Source organism: Terrapene carolina, unplaced genomic scaffold, assembly GCF_002925995.2.
Source record: "Terrapene carolina triunguis isolate 2854851 unplaced genomic scaffold, T_m_triunguis-2.0 Scaffold58, whole genome shotgun sequence".
NCBI classification, from domain to species: Eukaryota; Metazoa; Chordata; order Testudines; family Emydidae; genus Terrapene; species Terrapene triunguis.
Window position 1 is genome coordinate 71,085,967 of NW_020664409.1, and position 14,562 is coordinate 71,100,528.

The 14,562-nt window shown below is 41.3% G+C and overlaps 1 protein-coding gene across 1 annotated transcript in view; it reads left to right on the forward strand.

Moving 5' to 3' along the window:
- SLC26A7 (solute carrier family 26 member 7) overlaps nucleotides 1–14,562 on the forward strand; it is a 132,442-nt gene that overhangs the window by 14,788 nt on the left and 103,092 nt on the right. Inside the window, exons 2-3 of the mRNA XM_029913363.1 lie at nucleotides 3,201–3,311; nucleotides 6,516–6,688. Of these exons, the coding sequence (XP_029769223.1) occupies nucleotides 3,201–3,311; nucleotides 6,516–6,688 (284 nt within the window). The remainder of the gene's footprint in view (nucleotides 1–3,200; nucleotides 3,312–6,515; nucleotides 6,689–14,562) is intronic.

Genomic DNA, 14,562 nt, shown 5'->3' on the forward strand with positions numbered 1-14,562 from the left:
CTCCAAACCCCATTGCTTAGTGGTTGGTTTATGCCTTAGCTTTTTATAGATGTAATTATCATTGCAGGTAGTTTTAATCCTGCTGTTAAAACTGTGGACTTTACCCCCACCAAAACCAAATGTAAAGTAATTTGATATCTTGGTGCAAAGGATTAAAATGCTTATATACCAATGCTAGAAGCCTAAATAATAAGATGGGAGAACTAGAGTGCCTAGTATTAAATGACGATATTGATATAATAGGCATCACAGAAACCTGGTGGAATGAGGATAATCAATGGGACACAGTAATACCAGGGTACAAAATATATTGGAAGGACAGAACAGTTCATGCTGGTGGGGGAGTGGCACTATATGTGAAAGAAAGCATAGAATCAAATGAAGTAAAAATCTTAAATGAACTAAATTGTACTATAGAATCTCTGTGGATAGTAATTCCATGCTTGAAAAATAAGAATATAGCAGTAAGGCTCTATTACAGACCACCTGACCAGGATGGTGTTAGTGACTCTGAAATGCTCAGGGAGATTAGAGAGGCTATTAAAATAAAAAAGCTCAATAACAATAATAATGGGGGATTTCAAGTATAACCCATATTGACTGGATACATGTCACCTCAGGAAGGGATGCTGAGATAAAGTTTCTTGTAACCTTAAATGACAGCTTCTTGGAGCAGCTAGTCCTGGAACCCACAAGAGGAGAGGCAATTCTTGATTTAGTCCTAAGTGGAGCACAAGATCAGGTCCAAGAGGTGAATATAGCTGGACCGCTTGGTAATAGTGACCATAATATAATTAAATTTAACATCCCTGTGGCGGGGAAAACTCCACAGCGGCCCAACACTGTAGCATTTAATTTCAGAAAGGGGAATTACACAAAAATGAGGAGGTTAGTGAAACAGAAATTAAAAGGTACAGTACCAAAAGTAAAATCCTTGCAAGCTGCTTGGAAACTTTTTAAAGACACCATAATAGAAGCTCAACTTAAATGTATACCCCAATTAAAAAAACATAGTAAGAGAACCAAAAAAGAGCCACCGTGGTTAAACAACAAAGTAAAAGAAGCAGTGAGAGGCAAAAAAGCATCCTTTAAAAAGTGGAAGATAAATCCTAATGAGGAAAATAGAAAAGAGCATAAACTCTGGCAAATGAAGTGTAGGAATATAATTAGAAAGACCAAAAAAGAATTTGAAGAACTGCTAGCCAAAGACTCCCAAAGTAATAGCAATTTTTTAAAAAATACATCAGAAGCAGAAAGCCTGCTAACCAACCAGTAGGACCACTGGATGATTGAGATGCTAAAGGAGCACTCAAAGACGATAAGGCCATTATGGAGAAACTAAATTAATTCTTTGCATTGGTCTTCACTGTTGAGGATGTGAGGGAGATTCCCAAACCTGAGCCATCCTTTTTGGGTGACAGATCTGAGGAACTGTCCCAAATTGAGGTGTCATTAGAGGAGGTTTTGGAACAAATTGATAAACTAAACAGTAATAAGTCTCCAGGACCTGATGATATTCACCCAAGAGTTCTGAAGGAATTCAAATGTGAAATTGCAGGACTACTAACTGTCATCTGTAACCTATCATTTAAATCAGCTGCTGTACCAAATGACTGGAGGATAGCTAATGTGACGCCAATTTTTAAAAAGGGCTCCAGAGGTGACCCTGGCAACTACAGGCCAGTAAGCCTCACTTCAGTACCGGCAAATTGGTTGAAACTATCGTAAAGAACAAAATTGTCAGACACATAGATGAACATAATTTGTTGGGAAATAGTCAACATGGTTTTTGTAGAGGGAAATCATGCCTCACCAATCTACTAGAATTCTTTGAGGAGGTCAACAAGCATGTGGACAAAGGAGATCCAGTGGATATAGTGTATTTAGATTTTCAGAAAGCCTTTGACAAGGCCCCTCGCCAAAGGTTCTTAAGCAAAACAAGCAGCCATGGGATAAGAGGGAAGGTGGATTGGTTCTCTCATGGATTGGTAATTGGTTAAAAGATAGGAAACAAAGGGTAGGAATAAATGGTCAGTTTTCAGAATGGAGAGAGGTAAATAGTGGTGTCCCCCAGGGATCTGTACTGGGTCCGGTCCAATTTTACATATTCATAAATGATCTGTAAAAAGGGGTAAACAGTGAGGTGGCAAAATTTGCAGGTGATACAAAATTACTCAAGATTGTTAAGTCCCAGGTAGACTGCGAAGAGCTACAGAAGGATCTCACAAAATTGGGTGACTGGGCAACAAAATGTCAGATGAAATTTAATGTTGATAAATGCAAAGTAATGCACATTGGAAAACATAATCCTAACTATACATATAAAATGATGGGGTCTAAATTAGCTGTTACCACTCAAGAAAGAGATCTTGGAGTCATTGTGGATAGTTCTCTGAAATCATCCACTCAATGTGCAGCGGCAGTCAAAAAAGCGAACAGAATGTTGGAAATCATCAAGAAAGGGATAGATAATAAGACGGAAAATATCATATTGCCTCTATATAAATCCATGGTATGCCCACACCTTGAATACTGAGTGCAGATCTGGTCACCCCATCTCAAAAAAATATATTGGAATTGGAAAAGGTTCAGAAAAGGGCAACAAAAATGATTAGGGGTATAGAACGGCTTCCATATGAGGAGAGATTAATAAGACTGGGACTTTTCAGCTTGGAAACGAGGTGACTAAAGGAGGATATGATAGAGGTCTATAAAATCATGTGTGGTATAGAGAAAGTAAATAACGAAGTGTTATTTACTCCTCCTCATAATACAAGAACAAGGGGCCACCAAATGAAATTAATAGGTAGCAGGTTTAAAACAAACACAAGAAAGTATTTTTTCACGCAATGCCCTGTCAGCCTCTGGAACTCCTTGCCAGAAGGTGTTGTGAAGGCCAATACTATAACAGGGTTCAAAAGAGAGCTAGATAGATTCATGGAAGATAGGTCCATCAATGGCTATTAGCCAGGATGGGCAGGAATGGTGTCCCTAGCCTCTGTTTGCCAAAAGCTGGGATTGGGTGACAGGGCATGGATCACTTGATGATAACCTGTCTGTTCATTCCCTTTGGGGCACCTGCCATTGGCCACTGTCAGAGGACAGGATACTGGGCTTGATGGACCTTTGGTCTGACCCAGTATGGCCGTTCTTATGTTCTTAATGTATTGTTTACTAATTCCCATTATCCTTCTCTATAGGGCTGGCCTTTGCTGTTCTGTCTTCAGTCCATCCAGTGTTTGGTTTATATGGCTCTCTCTTTCCTGTCATCATTTATGCTGTGTTTGGAATGGGACGCCATGTTGCAACAGGTAAGTGTCTGGAAATGTTTAGGCTCCCATCCTCCAAGTTGCTGAGTGTGTTCTGTGAAATGAGGAGTTTCCTCAGTAACTGGTGATCTCAGTGCAAGTTGAAGGTACTAAGCGTCACAGGATCAGTTGTGGGGGAGAGCAAGAGGGAAGTGTCTTAAAACAGATTAACCTGTTTACATTTCTTTGTGCCTTTTCTTTACAGCTACATCTTTTTCTGCTTAAGAAAAGTGTTTTCAAGGGGGAAAAAAAAAGCCTTGTTAAGATTATACTGGAGCCATTCCTACCACCGTAATTGAATACTACATCCATATTTCCTTTATAAATACAGCTTATCAGGGGCTTATGCACTTTATTATATAAATTTGCTTGAAGCTAAAACTTTAACAGACAAGAGCTCAGCTAAAGAGAGCCTTTTTAAATATAAACGGGAACAACTAAAAGTTTGACTGTTCCTAAACTATAGAAAAACCTCATTATTTTCTCACACTGCTAAAACACAACCCCAGTACTTCTCACCAAAAAATACCCCCTCCCTACTCCAAATACTTCAGTAGAATTGGGATTACTCCTGATCAGCTGCATCTATTGAGCTGAAGGGTGCAGATGCCCCATCACTTCCACTGTAGAAGCTAAGGAGCCACTAGGAGTTCCCTAGCTGCCATGCTAGTGATTATGTGGCTTCCTCACCACTGCTTTGAGCAGAGCTACCCACAGGGGCAAGAAGTGTTTCCGAGCTCCTGCTAGATTATTGACTGCTTTGTTCCCTAAGAAAGCCTGTTATGAACTGAGGAAGGGGATTGAATTCATCAGGTTGGACCATCAAGAAACTGCTCTGTGGGAATAGTGGCCTCCCAGTGACCCTTGAAGACCAGGGGAAGTATAGAGACAGGCACTTGGTTCCAGTAGGCGAGTACAATGAGCTTGAATGCAGGGCAGTAGCCCCTCTCCCCAGTCAACCAAAGCTAAAATGTGAAAGGGGTATCCTGCACCTTAGGGGAAGGGGAGTGGCTGTGGGAGCCTTTTGAGAGGAGGTGAGATGGTTCTTGGAAGTTTGGAACCATTGGCAACCACAAAGCACACCCTGCAGGGCTCACATAGCTCAACTGCATACGTCTCTCCTCTGGCTAATATGTTTTCTAAGAAGCAAACACTGTCTTGAATAACTACATGGTTTGGAAATTGATATGTGTGCCAAAATCTGTGTTTAGTAATACTGTTAACAGCTCCATAAGAGCTGTGTGGTCTACTGGGAAACCAATGTACATTCCAAAGTACATAGAATTTGTATCCCAACATATGTGTGTTATATTGTCAAACCTCCAGATAATTTACAGCAAACAGGACATGAATTCTGTGTCAAGGTCCTTGGGTTTTGTTGCTCTGATGTAGCAAACTAGAAATTCTGCAGAAGCTTATTTTTGAAAAAAAAGTTGTTTTAATCAATGAACTATTCACATGAATAACACCATTGTTACAGTATCTCTTGTGTTATGCACACAGAAATTGTCAGGGAGGAAGTCTCTGGGGCCTTTGATACCTGGGGAGGCAGTTTGGGATTGTGGGACATGTACATTAGATGGGTGGTTCTGCTAAAATGATCAGTATACTCACTTCACAGGAGAGTGAGAAACTTTCTTTTAAATGAAAGCTTAGATTTTGGAGAATAATTCTGTGGCAGGAGCTAGGGTAAAGGTAGGTTGCTATATAGCCTTATAGTTCCTTTATTTGTCTTCTCTCATTAGTATTTCCCTTTTTCATTAAAAAAGGTGAAAATATGAGGAAAAATGTTTCAAAATAGACAATGTTTACAAATTTCTCCATGAACAGTTGATTTTTAAACTAAAGCTCACTAAAGGAAAAAGGTACCTCACTCATCATCTTACATTGCACCCTTAATATGCAGAAAAATATCTTGTGGTAATAAACTCTCGTTTTGTAGCATGAAGGTGCTGAAATGGACAAAGGGCAGGACTTCAGGACTGACACGGTATCCATGGGGTGAAATGGAGCAAATGTCATTCAGCCCAGGATTTGTGGAGTATAGTCAAGGCCCTGTATCCTACAATTCTGTGGTTTTGGATTTGCTGTAGAATCCACCTTTTGGACTCCAGCCCTTGCCACAGAATTGTGCTTCACAATCTAAGCTTTCATTCAGAAATGTTTCTGTCCCTCGTGGTTGTGAAGAAAATATTATAAATGTGAACACAATGTATTTTCATGTTAATCATTTCAGCAGAAGAATGCCGCTATTGCACATATCCCATAATCCCAAAGGCCCTGATTCAGGAAAGCATGTAAGCATGTGCTGAAGATTCATTGTTTAAAGTTAAACATGCTTAATTCCCATCCCAAATAAGGATGCTTTTCTGAATCATGGCTAAACCGTGTACTACAGCTCCTCAGGTGCCAATGCCTCATATATCCTTTACTCAGAGGTGACAATCTCTGTCCCCTCTAATAACTTCTGTGAAGTCAGTGAAACTCTCTTTAAGTAAAGGATGCAGGATTGGGACCTTTTTGCATGAAAAGTGGAGTTCATCTGTGGCCTGGTCCTGTAAACTTTTGCCTTCTTGACTAATTCTTATCCATAAATAGTCACTCAGTCTAGTCTTGTGGAAAAGATTACTCATCTGAGCAATAAATTGAACTTTATTCTGGCTGCTTTTTCTCCATTTGAACTCAGGAACCTAATTTATTTGGGATACCATAATTAGCTGTACAGCAATTAGTGACGTTATCACAAATAGAAATTATGATTTCAGGTGGAGCTAATGTATGCAAAACTTTTTCCAAAAAGGATGTTGTTCAAAGCTTTCCATGATGCTTTAATGCCTTTAACATATTGAATTATCCTTCTTTAGCTGAATGTGATTAAAAATTTCAAAAGTGTTTCAACTCAGCCTCTGTTTGTCTGTGTGCACATTATTTGCTTGTGCATTTTTTGAGCACCATTATTTTCGGGCACACAGAAGAGAATTTACACACAAAAAACCATTTGCACTCAGTTTATCTGCTCATATGGCATCTTACACTTAGAAATTTGCACCCAACAAGTGAAAGTGCTTTAAAAAACATACCTGAAGTGAGTGAGTGTGCAAAGTTTCACATTCATGGATAGAGGCCATACTTTGAAAAATTAATGTTAGTGACTCTAACAAATATTGAGCTACTTATGGTAACTGATATGTGACTTTTCTTTTACAGGAACTTTTGCTTTAACTTCCTTGATATCTGCCAATGCAGTTGAACGTCTTGTTTCTCCAGCAATCAACAATTTCACTACAAGCAATAATTCGGGAGTCTTAGGTTTATCGGAGTTTGAAATGCAGAGGATTGGAGTTGCTGCAGCGGTTTCATTTTTAGGAGGAATTATTCAAGTAGGTAGTCTAAACAGTCAATGAACATTTATTTTAACATATGTGAGAAGTACGCTATAGCTAAGCCTTTGTCTGTCACAGCTATGACTTTGGTGATGAAAAACATGACTTAGTTTCATTTCATAACAAGTCCAGCTCTTTGAACCTTGGCCAGTAGGCTCTTGAGCAGGGTTCTACCATGTTTTTTTTTTTTTTTTTTTTTTTTACAAATTTGGCTCTATATTCGTCCAGTGCTTAGGAGTCTGCAAATATAATTTGACTTTTGAAAGAGTTTCAAATAATTTACTTGCAAAATAAAGGGGGTTTCTTGCTTAAAATAAAGTTGATCCTGTGACATTTTACATTTATTTTTGCCAGAATTAAATGATTCCTGCATTTTTTGGGGTGCTAAAGCCATGTCCTATCCCATTTTATGTCAAGAAAAACAGTCAGTTCTTAATTATGCTTGTGCTATGGTGGCCATGAAGGGACAAATCCTTCTCCCAATAAAGTAAATGGGAGTTTTGCATATGACTTCACTAGAGCCAAGAACAGGGCCTAATGGGTACATCCCCTTCTATTTTTACTTTTATTTGCCTTACGCAGATAGCCCACAACAACTTTTATTATTATTACTTATAGTAATACTTAGCACTTACTGACATAGGAATAGCCATATCTATCCTGCCTCTGACAGTGGCCAGTACCAGATGCTTCAGTGGAAGGTGTAAGTGCTTGTGTGAGAGCTGCCATTTTGGCAGATACACGAAGGTTTGTACTGGGGACCACCAGAGTTAAAAACATGAGTTGCTACAGCTTTTACTCATATACTCTGTGTATTGGCACAGTGGGAGACCTGTTATACACAGGTTTCCAATGGGTTTCATGTGTATAATGCTTTTCATCATCAAAGCATTTAACAAACTGTATGATAATCTCATTTACCTTTTGTTCAGACAAACCATTCAACCCAAAAGAAAACTAATAGCAGATTAAGTTTATTATTATTATTATTATAATTTTTAATGATTTTGAGATCAAAATGTTATTTACCTTCTCATATGATAAGTTGATCTTTATCCCAAATCCACTTTAGTTCCATACTTGTTTCTGCAAGAGATTAAATAAAAAACATCTTTGTCTATGTTCCCCATTATCAAGATAAACATGCCTTCTCTTTCATTCTTTTCAGGATATATGATGAAATACTGAATAAAAATACTTTTTCCAAATACATTCACATTTATAATAGCACCTTTCATCTTCAAATATTAACTTCTTAATCTTCGCAGCACCCTCCTTTGTGTGAGGTAGGGATATTTCTGCCCCCATTTCAAAGATGGAAAAATGGAGCTAGAAAAGTTATGACTAGAGCTGACTGGGAATTTTTTGACAAACCATCTTTTTGTTGTCAAAAAATGCCAGTTGGTCAAAACTGAAACTCTTCATGAAAGGGGTTGATTTTGATGAATTTGCTAACTCAAAAAAGAGTAACGAAAAAAGATTTGAAGTTGTTGAAACACAATTTTTCAGTTTTCTAGTTTGAAATGACCTCTTGTTTAGAAACTTAAGCTAAGAGGCTAAAAGTTTTTTTTATTGTTTTGTTTTTTTAAGAGAGAGTTCACAATCGAAATGAAATGTTACAGAATTATTTTGACAAAATGTTTCGATTGACTTGATCCCAAAAAATCTGTTCATTTGGTTTGTCAATATTTTCAAAATTTAGACTTTTCATCCTGATTCAAACTCTTGGAAAATATTCACTGAATAGGAATCCTATTTCCCACCCAGCTCTAGTGCAGACTTTACCTGAAACCATAGAGGGTGTGAAAGCCTAGATTAGAATGCAGGACTCTGGTTCCCACCTTAGTGTTGAGACTCCTAAGCAACAACTCTCTCCTTGTAGAAGTACAATGTTTCCAAATTGAGTTTTCAATTAAATTTTTAGTTGAAAAATGATTTAGCTGATTAAATGTTTTATTGAAAATTTGATTTTTGACAGAGAAAGGGCCCTGAAAATTTTCAACACAGATTATTTGTAAAAAATTCTGACGGGCTTGACTAATAATAGAGCTGATTGAAATTTTTCGACTGTTGAAACATTTTGTCAAAAATTTGAAAAAACAATTAAACATTTTGAAATGTTCCTATGTAATTTTTTTACTACCTTTTCTACCAGTTCTACTCCCTCTATACTTCTCACGTGATTTTTTCCTGTGTTGGTTTATATGGATATATTTGGTAGCCTCTATCATATGCTTGCACTCTAAGATACAAATTTAATTTGGCATTCTCTGTGTAAGAATAAGTAATCTGTTATCTGAAAAAGCATTTGTTAGTGGATCAGATACAGATAAATTGCTTCAAGGTTTGGATTGTGTTTTGTTTTTCTTGAATGAAAAAATCTGCATTTTTACAATGGAAGTATTTTAATCTTTAAAATCTAAAATGGTTGTGGCATTGTTTGAAAATCAGTTCCTGTTGATGGGCACTAATTTCTTTCCTAATATTTCATAACTCTCTGGATTAACATTGTAACAGATGTAACCTATTCATAAATCTTGGTATACAAGCTGTGTATTTAATAATGGCTCTCTATACGCTGTACTACTCATTTATTAATGTGGTCTCGCAAATTTGTGTTCATATTTCAATGCTATTGATTGATAATGAATCCTCATAATAGTGCTAACAGAATGGAATATGGTGTTTCAAAATTTGAATCTAGTAAGAGTGATCACTGGACTACCACAGATCCAACAAAATGTTGCTTCTTCCTACAAAATTTAACTAGTAAATAACTGTTGTTCGCTCAGTGCAAAACAGGGAAGGAACTTTAACAATAATGTATGTGAGTGTGTAGTAGACAATGGTGTCAGAATACTCAAATTAGTAGTACAGGACTGTACAGAGCCCTAATTTAAGTTTTCTGTCACATCTTTTATCCGTCTTGGTAAATGTTTTAACAAAGTTCCTTCCCTGCTTTGCATTGAGTGTACAAAAGGTTATTTGCTAGTCAAATGTTGTAGGTAGAAGCAACCTTTTGTTGGATCTTAGATGGTAGTTAGCTGGGAGTTTCCAGTTGGTAGGGGCAGAAGCAGCCAAAGCAGAGACTGCTTCACTTGGGGGGGAGGGGGGGAGGTTGGAGGGGCAAAAAGGGACCCAGCCAGGGTCAACCCTCTCCCCAGCATTTTGCTGGACTCAGAACTGTGCAGGAGAGACACCCTCCTCCCCCATGCTGGGGGCTCTAGGAATCAGACCATGCCTCCCTACATCTTTCTCACACCCTTCCCTCCCTCTCTCTCCCAACCATCTGGGCTTGGGAGTAAGCTTCAGAGAGGAGCCCGCTAGAGTCTCCATCTGGTAAGGGCAGAAGCAGGCAAAGCAAGGGCTGTTGGTTCTTAGAAAACTTTCTGTAGTTTTGACTGGAGTTTTCTTCTTCGAGTGCTTGCTCATGTTGATTCTGTTCTAGGTGTGTGGGTGCCCACGTGCACGGGTTGTTGGAGTTTTTTGCCTTAGCGGTATATGTAGGGTTGGCTGTGGTGCTCTCTTGAGTGCCGCTCTCATGCGTCGGAATATTAGGCACTGCCAGCCCTACGCCTTCTCAGTTCCTTCTTATCACCCGTGACGGTTGGTTGGAGTGCCTTGTCTTGCAGTCTTGCAGTTCTTAATAGCCCTTTGTTTATCTTCTTTGTATATAGTTCTTAGGTACTTATTTAGCCATTAGATTAAGTGTTAGTTTAGTAGAGTCCTGGCTGGGACTTCGCCCAGGAGTGGGGCATGCCCCGTTCCCTGGGCTTCAAAACGTGTTCGTCATGCAATTGGCCGATGCCTGTTAGTGACCCCCTCCGCAGCTATTTAAACTGCTTGGGGGAGTCCCATATAAAGGATAAGTGGAGGATTTGCAAGAGCTTTCCCTCCAGAACCCAGAAGGAGCGGGATATCTGCTTGAGGGCCCTCCTCATGGAGGCCGCGCTTCATCTGGCATCAGAACCCTCCCAGTCGGACTCCACAATTCATGGTGCTACCCTTCGGTCTCTCGTCAGCCCCAAGAGTGTTTACAAAGTGCATGGCATCAGTGGCTGCTTACCCGAGGCATCGGGCTGTTCAAATTTACCCGTACCTCAACAACTTGCTAATCAAGGGCCGGTCCTGGGATCAGGTGCGGCGGCACCTTGATCTGGTTTGCTCCACCTGTCACGATCTGGGGCTGTTGATAAACAAGAAAAAATCGGCATGCAGCTCCATCTCAGGCCCCTATAGGCATAGCTGGCATCGGTCTACGGCCCCAACAGACACAATGTTAACCATGTAGTCAGGGTACTATCATCACTCACGTGGTGGAGAAATCCCGTATCAGTGGAGGAGGGAGTTTCCTTTGTGGCCCCATCCCCATAGGTTATCCTAGTCTCCGATGTCTCGGATCTGGGGTGAGGAGCCCACCTGGGCGATCTCAGCACGCAAAGTCGTTGGTCGAGGTCACAAGGTCACAATTGCTCCCTACGCATAAATGTCAGAGAGCTCAGAGTGGTATGCTTGGCCTGCCAAGCCTTCCTGCCTCATATAAAAGCAGAGTGGTTCAGGTCCTGATGGATAATACCACCACAATGTTCTATATCAATAGGCAAAGCAGAGCCCGATCTCCATCAGCCCTTTGCCAAGAAGCTCTCAGGCTCTGGAATTTCCATGGTCAGCATGCCATCGCATCATCAGGACCTTCTCATCTCACCATGAGTGGTCACTCCATCCAGAGGTGGTCAGCATCATCTTCCCGAGGTGGGGGACTTCCCAGGTGGACCTGTTTGCATCCAGGCAGAACAGAAAGTGCCACATTTTCTGCTCAATTCAGGGGATCGACAGAGGCTCCCCATCAGATGCTTTTCTGCTCCCGTGGTTGGGGACCCTCGTGTATGCCTTCCCTCCAGTGCCATTAATTCACAGGGTCCTCATGAAGATCAAGTGGGACAGGGCAAAGATGATCCTCATAGAGCTGGCTTGGCCATGTCAGCATTGGTTCGGTACACTGCTGGACTTCTCAGTGGCCGCACTGTTACAGCTACTGCTCTGGCCAGACCTGCTGTCCCAGAACCACGGTAGTCTTCTGCATCTGAACCTGGCAACACCACCTGATGGCCTGGCTGCTGCATGGTTAAATGCGGAGGAGCAACAGTGCTCGGCTGGTGTCCAGCAGGTCCTGGTGGGCAGGGAAGCCCTCGACCTCTACCTGGCCAAATGGAAATGGTGTACGTGTTGGACCTTGGTTAAAGGTATTCGACCCAAGCGGGCCTCACTGCAGTTAATCCTTAACTACCTTCTGCATCTCAAGCTCCAAGGCTTGTCCCTTTCATCTGTTCAGGTCCACTTGGCCTTTATTTCGGCCTTCTATCCGCCACTCGAGGGCAGGCCAGTTGTTGCCCAAGACATGACTGTCAGGTTCCTCAAGGGCCTGGAGCGCTTCTACCTGCATATCCAGAACTTTGTCCCTCTGCGGGACCTGAATCTTGTGCTGTTGTGGCTCACGGGTTCCCCCATCGAGGCTTTGGCTTCCTGCTCCCTCCTCCTCGTCTCCTGGAAGATCGCTTTCTTGGTCGCAATAACATCTGCTGCAGAGTCTCAGATTAGGGCACTTACCTCAGAGCTGCCCTATACGGTGTTTTACAAGGATAAGGTCCAGCTGCGGCCACATCCAGCTTTCCTACCCAAGGTTGTTTCACAGATTCATACGAGCCAGGACATATTCTTACCTCTCTTCTTTCCAAAGTCTCATAAGATGGAGGAGGAGTGCAGGTTGCACTCTCTGGATGTCAGAAGGGTACTAGCCTTCTACATTGAGCAGACCAAGCCGTTTCGTAAGTGAATGCAGGTGTTCGTTGCAGTGGCCAACAGGATGAAATGTTGTCCAGTGTCTGCTTAGAGAATTTCATCTTGGATCACTGCCTGTATCTGTTGCTGCTACGATCAGGCAAAGGTGCCTCCTCCGGCAATTGTGACCGCCCATTCAACTAGGGCGCAGGCCTTTTTGGCAGCTTTTCTAGCTCAAGTACCGATCCAGGATATCTGCGGGGCCGCCACCTGGTTGTCTGTTCATGTGTTTACGTCTCATTACGCGCTTACCTGGCAGGCCCGAGACGATGCTGACTTTGGTAGAGCTGTGTTGCAAGCTGCACGACCGTGAACTCCGAGCCCACCTCCATGAATACTGCTTGTGAGTCACCTAGAATGGAATCAACATGAGCAAGCACTCGAAGAAGAAAAAACGGTTCTCTACATTTCATTACTGTTGTTCTTCGAGATATGTTGCTCATGTCCATTCCATTACCTGCCCTCCTGCCCCTCTGTCGGAGTTGCCGGCAAGAAGGAACTGAGAGGGCGTAGAGCCAGCAGCACCTGATGTACGGTAGTATGAGCATGGCACTCAAGAGGGCGCCACAGCTGACCATACAGATACTGTTAAGGCAAAAATTTCTGACAAATGTGCATGTGGGTGCGCACACACCTAGAATGGAATGGACATGAGCAACACATCTCAAAGAACAACAGTTATGAAAGATAGGTAACCGTTTTATTCCTGTGCTGATGGCTGTTTGCTCCAACCTTCCCCCTCCCTCACAATCTCTTCACCTCAGCTTCACTTGGCACGTACCCCTCTTCCCTTGCCATTTTCTTTCCATTTCGATGATTTCCTCCTAACTAAACCCTCTCCTGCCCCTTGAAAAAAAATCATTTCACTAATATGATGTTTGCCACAATCATACTGTTCACTCTGGTTGTGTGTTATATTCTTTCCCCCTCCCTATCTTTCTGGTCTATTTAGATTGTAAGCTCTTTGGGGTGGGACTGTCTCTTTGTTCAGCCTGTAACACAACGGGGTCCTGGTCCATGATTAGGGCCCCTAGGAGCTATGGTAGTACAAACAGTAATAATAATGGGGGCTTTCATGTGTTTTAGTGTGAAGTAGGTTATTTAACTACCTATTTATATTGCCCCCATCTCTGTAGCATCTGCGTACCTAGAAGAATATGCTGTAAAATGAGCAGGGTAAAACTGAGCATGCAGTTTCCAACAGAAAACTTAGAAAGAGTTGAAAACAAAAAAAATCCATTAAGGGCCTGATCCACAGCCTATTGAAGTCAATAAAAGTACAGTGGAACCTCAGAGTTACGAACACCTCGGGAACGGAGGTTGTTCATAACTCTGAAATGTTTGTAACTCTGAACAATACATTATATGGTTGTTCTTTCAAAAGTTTACAACTGAACATTGGCTTAATACAGCTTTGAATCTTTACCATGCAGAAGAAAAATGCTGCTTTCCCTTTATATTTTTAGTAGTTTACTTTTAACCCAGTACTGTACTGTATTTGCTTTTTTTTATTTTTGGTCTCTGCTGCTGCTGCCTGATTGCATACTTCCAGTTCCAAATGAGGGGTGTAATTGACTGGTCAGTTTGTAACTCTGCTGTTTGTAACTCTGAGGTTCTATTGTACTCTCATTGACTTGAGTGGGCTTTGGATCAAGCCCTAAAATCCAGCCCTTACCGCCCACGAAGCTACAAGAAGCCTCAAATAAATTTTGAAGTGGTAAGAGACTCCACTTCAAAAGTTATTTTTTCTCCCTTGGTATCCTACTGTTAATTGATTTATCTCATTAGACTGACCTCATACTTGGTAAAGCAACCCCCATCCTTTCATGTATTTATACCTGCTCCTGTATTTTTCACTTCATGCATCCGATGAAGTGGGTTCTAGCCCACGAAAGCTTATGCCCTAATAAATTTGTTAGTCTCTGAGGTGCCACAAGGACTCCTCGTTGTTTTTGCTGATACAGACTAACATGGCTACCACTGAAAAATGAGTCTGAATATTCCAGAAGTATCCATGTAACCACCCTACTCAA